General features: G+C 53.0%; 1 protein-coding gene across 1 annotated transcript in view; it reads left to right on the forward strand.

Annotated features, from left to right (window-relative positions):
- LOC108292851 (AFG3-like protein 1) overlaps positions 1–9,736 on the forward strand; it is a 37,884-nt gene that overhangs the window by 14,813 nt on the left and 13,335 nt on the right. The window contains exons 6-10 of the mRNA XM_017513986.2: positions 827–1,097; positions 4,072–4,205; positions 4,426–4,583; positions 5,951–6,058; positions 7,908–8,033. Of these exons, the coding sequence (XP_017369475.2) occupies positions 827–1,097; positions 4,072–4,205; positions 4,426–4,583; positions 5,951–6,058; positions 7,908–8,033 (797 nt within the window). The remainder of the gene's footprint in view (positions 1–826; positions 1,098–4,071; positions 4,206–4,425; positions 4,584–5,950; positions 6,059–7,907; positions 8,034–9,736) is intronic.

The following is a 9,736-nucleotide window of genomic DNA, read 5'->3' on the forward strand; positions in this document are numbered from 1 at the left end:
AGCTCACGCCTGTAATCCCAGCACTTTGGGAGGCCGAGGTGGGCAGATCACTTGAGGTCAGGAGTTCAAGACCAGCCTGGCCAACATGGTGAAACCCCGTCTCTACTAAAAATACAAAAATCAGCTGGGCGTGGTGGCATGTGCTTGTAGTCCCAGCTGCTCCAGAGGATGAGGTGGGAGAATTGCTTGAAGCAAGACTCCATCTCAAAAATGAATAAACAAAATGGAACAAACACACACACACACACACACACACACGCACACACACACACGCACACACGCACACACACACACGAAAAAAACCTCTTCCCTTTTGTGTAGCAAAACAAAGTCCTAGAGTGGTCTATTTTGAAAGACAGGGTTTTGCTTTGTCATTGGGGCTGGAGTGCAGTTGTGTGATCATGGCTCACTGCAGCCTTGAACTCCCAGGCACAAGCAGTCCTCTCACCTCAGCCTCCTGAGTAGCTGGGACTACAGGCACACGCCACCACGCCCGGCTAATTTTTATATTTTTAATAGAGATGGTGTTTCACCATGTTGGTTAGGCTTGTCTCAAACTCCTAACCTCAGGTGATCCACCTGCCTCTGCCTCCCAAAGTGCTGGGATTACAGGTGTGAGTCACTGCGCCCAGCCATTATTATATTTCTTGTACAGGTGGATGGGGTCTTGCCATGTTGTCCAGGCTGGTCTTGAATTTCTGGGCTCAAGAGATCCTCACACCACAGCCTCCCAAAGTGCTGGTATTACAGATATGAGCCACCATGCCTGGCATGAGGGTGCTATTTCTGACCTGAGCATGATGAGTAGTTCTCTTGAATTTTCCAGGTCTTTCTTGCGAAGCCTGCTGCCCACCCTTCTCCTGGTTGGAATTCTCCTCTGTGCTGCCAGGAGGAGCCCGATGGGAGCTGGGCCCAGTGGACGAGGACGGGGCCTCTTCAGTGTTGGTGAGACAACAGCCACGGTCTTAAAGAGCAACATCGATGTGCGGTTCGCAGACGTAGCTGGTTGCGAAGAAGCCAAACTGGAAATTATGGAATTTGTGAATTTCCTGAAGAATCCCAAGCAGTATCAGGACTTAGGAGCAAAAATTCCAAAGGTATTGGTTTTAGAAAACATAGTAATATCCTGAGCTTCAAGTAAAAGCCAGAGATGGCTGTGGGTCACAGTTGCTTCTCACTCATGTTTTATTACTTTATTAGTAATGACATGAAGCAGCAGGTGCAGCCTGCATGAACAGCCTTGGGACCAGATGTAGTGCCCTTTGGAAACCCACTACCCGGCCAGTGGCTAGTGTGTGCAGCCAGACAGCCAGCGCATTGCGGGTGCTGTGGGTCAGGGTGGTGGTTCTGGCTTCTGGGCACCCAAGGCGAGTTTATCTTTTGGTGCCATTTTGGGGTCATGACTCTTTGTGGGGGCCTGACAGAAGCTGTGGCCTTTTTTTCCGAGAAATACTTGAATTCACAGAAACTCAATTCACAGACCCTTCAAGTCGTCTCTGGGCTTTGACCAGGCTGAGGACAGCCAGATCTTGGCGGTGGCCTTGTCCACCCCCCGCAAGCCCCTCTCCATGGGGTGGTATTCACTGGGACGTTTGTTCCAGACAACAGATAATTCTTACACCAAGCACTGTGAACCTAGGCGAAGCCAGGAGGTCACAGACTTCTGTTCTACCTTGGTGAGCACGAGGCGGGAAGCTGGTGTGTGTGACGTGTGACGGACCTGCAGAGCTGGGGCCTCCTGCTCGTGGTGGAGCCCTGCTGGCAGCTGCCACTCACCTCTGCTCATAGTCAGGCACTGCAGTGGGTGTTCTCTTTGCCTTTCAGAATTTTTTTTTTTTTTTGAGACAGAGTCTTGTTCTGTTGCCCAGGCTGGAGTGCAGTGGTGCGATCTCGGCTCACTGCATCCTCCACCTCCTGGGTTCAAGTGATTCTCCTGCTTCGGTCTCCTGAGTGGTTGGGATTATAGGTGCATGTCACCAAGCCTTGCTAATTTTTATAATTTTAGTAGAGATGGGGTTTTACCATGTTGGCCAGGATGGTCTTGATCTCCTGACCTCAGGTGACCCGCCTCAGCCTCCCAAAGTACTGGGATTACAGGTGTGAGCCACTGCACCCATTTTTTTGTTTGTTTGTTTTTAAATTTATATCTATTACATTTTTTTTCATATGCATATATTTGCTGGGGAAAATCTGTGTAATTGAGGGAGTGTGTGAGGCAGTCAGGTGCCAGGGAAGGCCCCTCACGTGGTGTGTTGGCCCCTCTCTCCCAGTAGGCATGGGCTTTTGTTGCGAGAGGGGGCTCTGTCAGCCGGTGTCATGTCACAGGCCTTGGGCTGTGCTGTGGATGTCAGGAAAGAGTTAGTGGGGTCAGGATTCATCTGGCTTTCCATTTCTCGGGTATGAAGTACAGTGATTTCCCAAAATCACCACTGCCTGTGGCATCCCCCTGTGAGAATCCACCATGAAGAGTGGCTGTGTGTGTGGTCACGGTGGGCGAATTTCCTGGAGCACCTGAGTGGGATGGAGTGTGCGTGGGCGAGTCCAGCCTCCTTCTGCCTGCGGCATGTTCTTAGCTCAGCAGGGGTGGTACAAGAGACTTGGTGTCCTGCTGTAGTGTGTCACGACTGTCCACAGCGGGCTGACGTGTGTCAGGCCCCACCCTGCCACGGAAGAGCGGTGCTGGGTTATGGGCTCCAACGCCGGCATTGGTTTGACTTTTGTGGCCTCTCTCACCTTTATGTCTTTTGTTTTCTTCTTAAACACTTAAGAAAAATCCCCAGAAGCCTTAGGATCGCTTTTGAGATAGTCAGATATTGGCCCCCAGCCTTGATTAGAAACAGCAATCCAGGTATGCCTTTTATATCTCCCAATATTCAGGCATGACGATAATCCATAAAAAGGAAACAGATGTGATAGAAGGGCGTGAACTGGTGAAGCCACAGTAGAAATAGGCAGAGAAAACAGTCGGTAAACACCAGCGTCCTCAGTCTTAACAGCTGAGCGGTGGGCGCCTGCAGTCCCAGCTACTTGGGAGGCTGAGGCAGGAGAATCACTTGAACCCAGGAGGCAGAGGTTGCAGTGAGCTGAGATTGCATCACTGTATTTCAGCCTGGCAACAGATTGAGACTCTGTCTCAAAAAAAAAAAAAAATTAAAAAATAAGTAAGTAAGTAAGTAAATAAATAAACATTCAGAACCTTTGATCCAGCAAGTCTACCCCTGGATCTTTTCCTGCAGAAATAACAGACTCATCTGGGTACAGAACACGAAGGGTTTCATTTTCTATATTATCTCTATAATGTTTGACCTTTTTTGTGGTAAATATGCATTAATTTTAAAAGCAACAAAGATTGGCTGGGCGCAGTGGCTCATGCCTGTAATCCCAGCACTTTGGGAGGCTGAGGTGGGTGGATCATGGGGTCAGGAGATGGAGACCATCCTGGCCTTACATGGTGAACCTAGCAGGTGGATGTTGCAGTGAGCCTAGATTGTGCCACTGCACTCCAGCCTGGGCGACAGAGCAAGACTCCATCTCAAAAAAAAAAAAAGCAACAAAGATTAAAAAAAAAAAAATCTCGGAAAATCTCAGGATGGCCAGGTGCTGTGGCTCACGCCTGTAATCCCAGCACTTTGGGAGGCTAAGGCAGGCAGTTCACCTGAGATTGGGAGTTCAAGACCAGCCTGAGCAACATGGAGAAACCTTGTCTCTACTAAAAATACAAAAATTAGCCAGGTGTGGTGGCGCATGCCTGTAATCCTGGCTCCTTGGGAGGCCGAGGCAGGAGAATCACTTGAACCTGGGAGGTAGAACTTGCTGTGAGCCGAGATCGTGCCATTGCACTCCAGCCTGGACAACAAGAGTGAAACTCTGTCTCAGAAAAAAAAATAATAAAAAGAAAAAACTCTTAGGTTATAAGGGTATGCATTTGGTGGGATTCTTCTTAGTCAATCTCAGAAGTCACCTGTGGAGGAAAACAAATTCCTGTGTAGCAGCTGCCCCCCTGCGCAGCCGCTGCCGCCCTGCGTAGTAGCTGCTGTCCTGTTAAGAACCTGCTGTCTTTGTTCTTTTCAGGGAGCCATGCTCACTGGTCCTCCTGGTACAGGCAAGACACTTCTTGCCAAAGCAACTGCAGGGGAGGCCAGTGTGCCCTTCATCACTGTGAATGGGTCGGAGTTCCTGGAAATGTTTGTCGGTGTTGGGCCAGCAAGGGTAGGTGGATGGAACCGCTGCAGGCAGCCTCAGCACCATGGCTTGACCAGGACTGGTCAACTTGAATAGCTCGGTGTGGGGCCCTGGCCGTGGGCACTTGTGGGAGGTGCTGGTGCACCCAGGCAGAATGGGTCAGAGGTTTCCAAGGAGAGGGTGGAGGAGAACCGGCATTCCTGTCTTCTGCCGGTAGCAAAACAGACCCTGTGGATTCAGTTTTCGGGTGCGTGATATGTTCGCAATGGCCCGAAGAAATGCTCCATGTATCTTATTCATTGATGAGATTGATGCGATTGGCAGGAAGCGAGGCCGAGGGCACTTTGGAGGCCAGAGTGAGCCGGAGAACACCCTGAACCAGATGCTGGTGGAGATGGACGGTGCGTGCAAACTGCAGAGCCTGTGGTGTGCACCTCTTCCTCCGTAGCTGCTTGGTGACTGTCTGCACCAGGCTTTTTCTCTAAAGTCGCCCCCAGAAGAGAATCCCTGATTGCTGTGTTTTAAGGAAGGCTTCTCAGGCAAATGTGATGGAGAAAGCTGTGTTAGGTTCACAAGCCTCCTTCAGTGACAGGCAGGGGCGGTGCACTTCCCTGCCCCCAGATGGAAAGGGTTCCTCTGGAGTGGGGAGACAGCTGCCTCTCTGGGGGGGGGATCAGGTAGACAAGCACGGGTGCTCCTGACGGTGCCCACAGGGTGGTGTGCTCACAGCCTGTGCTCCTTCCACTCTGAGCCTTGTCTCACTGCCCCTGCCTCACCCAGAATCTCACAGACTCCCCCAGGCCTGCCTCCTCCCAGAGTGATTCTGGCTGAGATGTGACTGATGGTCACCTGTCAGTCCTGCTAAAGCCTTATTGGGCACGCCCAGGCATCTGTGCCAGCTTTCAGATTTGGGAGAGCTGTCACTTAGACATCTGGCGGATTTGATTTCTCTTTGGCTTTAGGGCAGTGTTCTGGTCCCTGAGACCACCCCCGAAGTGGTGACTTGCTAGAAGTCACAGGACTCAGCTTGTAGTTACACTCATGGCTGTGATTTATTACCGTTAAAGGACACAGCAAAATCAGCCAGGGCAGAAGGCGAATTAGGTCATGGGGAGGCCAGGTGCAGTGTGGAACCTTCCCCAGCAGCAGGCTGTGACCACGCATGCCAGATGTTGACAAGGAAGCCAGGGTGTTTGCTGGGGGCCAGGGCTGTGGCACCCTCTGCCTGGCATGCACCAGGCTTTGCACAAGGGGTTTGGGCACAGGGAGCTGCTGTTCTCAGGGAATGGTGGGAATGCTCCCAAATGACAGTGCCCACACACTGCCCTTGCGAGCAGGCCTTTTTGAAGACAGCAGTCAGGCCTGCTGTGTTAGTAACACTTCTCTACAAGCCAAAAGCATTTCCTAAATATTTTTTTGACTGTAGTACCCAATGGTAATTCTAATTAGATTATGACTTTTGATATCTGGAGGGCACTGATTGGAGAGAGGAGGGAAGTGGGGCACTCAGCTTTTCTCCTCCCTTCCCTCTGCTGGGCACCCATCTCCTGTGTAACCTTTGGCCTGCCCTCATCCTCTCCAGCACCAAGTGGTATCAGAGGCTGCAGGAACCAGTCATAAGTCAGGATGAGGAGAACCCACGCCTTGGGACTTGTCTATGCCTCCTGAGCCAGGCTGTGGGGTTCCCGGTTCGCGGAGGCTGGGCTGGTTACCTGCCATGCACACATCGGGCTTGCCACGTAGTCTCACCTGCTTCTCCTGTGTCCAGGGTTCAATTCAGCCACCAATGTTGTGGTGCTGGCCGGCACCAACCGCCCTGACATCCTGGACCCGGCCCTGATGCGGCCTGGCCGGTTTGACTGCCAGATTTACATTGGTGAGTGCACATTTCTCAGGGTTGGGCCGGTCTCCCCTGGGCTAAAAAGTTTAGTTAGGTCATTTGCAGTGTATTTGGAGGAGATTTTGATGGTAATCCTGAAGCAGTTAATGGAACATTTTGAAAATGTGGAGGCTGGGCGCGGTGGCTCAAGCCTGTAATCCCAGCACTTTGGGAGGCCGAGGCGGGTGGATCACGAGGTCAAGAGATTGAGACCATCCTGGTCAGCACAGTGAAACCCCGTCTCTACTAAAAATACAAAAAATTAGCTGGGCATGGTGGCGCGTGCCTGTAATCCCAGCGACTCAGGAGGCTGAGGCAGGAGAATTGCCTGAACCCAGGAGGNACTCAGGAGGCTGAGGCAGGAGAATTGCCTGAACCCAGGAGGTGGAGGTTGCGGGGAGGCGAGATCGCGCAAATGCAAAAAAAAAAGAAAAAAAAAAAAAAAAATCCATCCCAAAAAAAAAAGAAAAAAAAAAAAAAAAGAAAATGTGGAGATGCTGGCAGTCCAGTTTTTGGGAAGAATCTATGTGGCTGGGCCTGAAGGGATGTTGCTGCAATAGAAACAGGTGGCGGGAGCTTGTGGCAGATACTGGTAATTTAGAAGACAGCAGTTTATCTGTTATTCTTCAGCCTGACAGCCTTCATTGCCTTCCCCTACCCTCTGGTGTTTGTTAGGAAGCATTAATCCCATGTGCCCTGCCCGCGGCAGGCCTTGTGTTGCTTGCTGTCAGGTCACATGGCCCTGGGTTGAGGGTTCAGGAGCTGTGGAGCTAGATGTGCGTGCGCCATGGCTGGTGTCTGCCATTACTTCCCAGCTCTGGCTGGAGGACAACAGCAGAGACCCCCACAGGGATCCCAGCTGTCCTTGCAGTTCTGGGATGTGGCTGTCCTTGGCGTTCTGGGATGTGGCTGTGGTGGTTGTCCCGGCTGTCCTTGGCGTTATGGGATGTGGCTGTGGTGACGGTCCCGGCTGTCCTTGGTGTTCTGGGATGAGGCTGTGGTGGCTGTCCCGGCCGTCCTTGGCGTTCTGGGATGTGGCTGTGGTGACTGCCCCGGCTGTCCTTGGCGTTCTGGGATGTGGCTGTGGTGGCTGTCCCGGCTGTCCCTGGCGTTCTGGGATGAGGCTGTGGTGACGGTCCCGGCTGTCCTTGGCGTTCTGGGATGAGGCTGTGGTGACGGTCCCGGCTGTCCCTGGCGTTCTGGGATGTGGCTGTGGTGACAGTCCCGGCTGTCCCTGGCGTTCTGGGATGTGGCTGTGGTGGCTGTCCCGGCTGTCCTTGGCGTTCTGGGATGAGGCTGTGGTGACGGTCCCGGCTGTCCTTGGCGTTCTGGGATGAGGCTGTGGTGACGGTCCTGGCTGTCCCTGGTGTTCTGGGATGAGGCTGTGGTGACGGTCCTGGCTGTCCTTGCAGTTCTGGGATGAAGCTGTGGTGACAGTCCCGGCTGTCCCTGGCGTTCTGGGATGAGGCTGTGGTGATGGTCCCGGCTGTCCTTGCAGTTCTGGGATGAGGCTGTGGTGGCTGTCGAGGCTGTGGTGGCTGTCCCGGCTGTCCCTGGCGTTCTGGGATGAGGCTGTGGTGACGGTCCCAGCTGTCCTTGCAGTTCTGGGATGTGGCTGTGGTGACGGTCCCGGCTGTCCTTGGCGTTCTTGGATGAGGCTGTGGTGACAGTCCCGGCTGTCCTTGGCGTTCTGGGATGAGGCTGTGGTGACGGTCCCGGCTGTCCTTGGCGTTCTGGGATGAGGCTGTGGTAGCTGCCCCGGCTGTCCTTGCAGTTCTAGGTTGTGGCTGTGGTGGCTGTTCTGAAAGTCCAGAATGCACAAGAGCCCGTGTCTCTTTTTCACTAGGCCCACCTGACATCAAAGGCAGGTCCTCCATCTTTAAGGTTCACCTACGCCCACTGAAGCTGCACGAGAGCCTCAGGAAGGACGCCCTGGCGAGGAAGCTGGCAGTGCTCACCCCAGGCTTCACTGGTGAGTGGTGGGAACCATGTGTGCTCTGCTTCTTGTCATGGGCGCTGGTGACTCACCATTCCATTCAGTTCTGGCATCGCTCACCCTTGTCTGTAGGACTTTTCACCTGTTGAGAGTGTTCAGCGACCTCAGATCATTTTTCTTAGCCCCAAAACTAATTTGGACCCATTTGAATTTGTTTAGTTATATTCAGACTTAGTGAGTCTTACTGCAGAGCTGACGGGAACGTCCCAGAGAGAATCTGCCAGCGTGATGCTTCCTGAGCTGTTTCCGCCTGGGGCTTGGCCTCCCTGCTGGGGAAGCCTATTTGATTTTCTCTCGTCTTTTTAATGAAAGCTCAGTCTATGCTAGGAAACCTGCTTCCCTGCTGGGCAGGATCACCCTCAGGAATGAGTGGGGACTTTTCCAGGGGGATTCCTGTCCTCCTCTCCCCTGCTCTGCAGCTGTGTTCTGCCTCAGTACCTCATGGTTATGTGGCCATTGGCCACGGGCTCCGACCTGCACCCCATATGCTCCTTCTATGCCTGGAATATTCTGCTGTGGTGTCTCATCCCCTCCAGCTGCCTTGGCGTCCCTGGTGGTACCTGTCCCCTGGGCCCCCCACAGTGTCCTGTCTAGTGTGGGGTCTGGTATATTCACACACAGAATTGCACGTTTGTCTGCTGCAGAATGGTGAGTGAGAAGCTCTTGCCTGGCAGCCATATGAAGTGTGTCATCTGTCTTAGACACAAAATGTGCTTCCTCTCTTTTGTTGTCCTCTCTGGCTGACTTCAGATGTCTATTTACATACCAAAGATAAGAAGCTGGAATGCTACCAAGACTGCTTTCTTCTGCCCGTAGAGGGGGATGACTCAGCAGCGATGACTCTGACTCAGCAGCGATGACTCTGACTCAGCACTTCCCCTCAGCAGAGATGACTCAGGAATGACTCTGATGACTCTGACTGCAGGGATGACTCAGCACCGCCCCTCAGCAGGGATGACTCAGCACTGTCCCTCAGCAGGGATGACTTGAGTAGTGATGACAGCACTGTCCCTCAGTAAGGATGACTCAGCAGAGATAACACTGTTCCTCAGCAGGGATTACTCAGCAGCGGTGACATAGCACTGCCCCTTAGCAGGGATGACTCAGCAGAGATGGCAGCACTGTCCCTCAGCAGGGATGACTCAGCAGAGTTGGCAGCACTGTCCCTCAACAGGGATGACCCAGCAGGGATGACTGAGTAGAGATGACAGCACTGTCCCTCAGCAGGGATGACCCAGCAGGGATGACTGAGTAGAGATGACAGCACTGTCTCTCAGCAGGGATGACTCAGCAGGGATGACACACTGTCCCTCAGCAGAGATGACTGAGTAGAGTTGGCAGCACTGTCCCTCAGCAGGGATGACTCAGCAGAGATGACACACTGTCCCTCAGCAGGGATGACTCAGCAGAGTTGGCAGCACTGTCCCTCAGCAGGGATGACTCAGCAGAGTTGGCAGCACTGTCCCTCAACAGGGATGACTCAGCAGGGATGACTGAGTAGAGATGACAGCACTGTCCCTCAGCAGGGATGACTCAGCAGAGATGACAGCACTGCCCCTCAGCAGGGATGACTCAGCAGAGTTGGCAGTACTGTCCCTCAACAGGGATGACTCAGCAGGGATGACTAAGTAGAGATGACAGCACTGTCCCTCAGCAGGGATGACCCAGCAGGGATGACA

This window comes from Cebus imitator, unplaced genomic scaffold (genome assembly GCF_001604975.1).
Source record: "Cebus imitator isolate Cc_AM_T3 unplaced genomic scaffold, Cebus_imitator-1.0 Scaffold509, whole genome shotgun sequence".
In the NCBI taxonomy this organism is placed as follows: Eukaryota; Metazoa; Chordata; class Mammalia; order Primates; family Cebidae; genus Cebus; species Cebus imitator.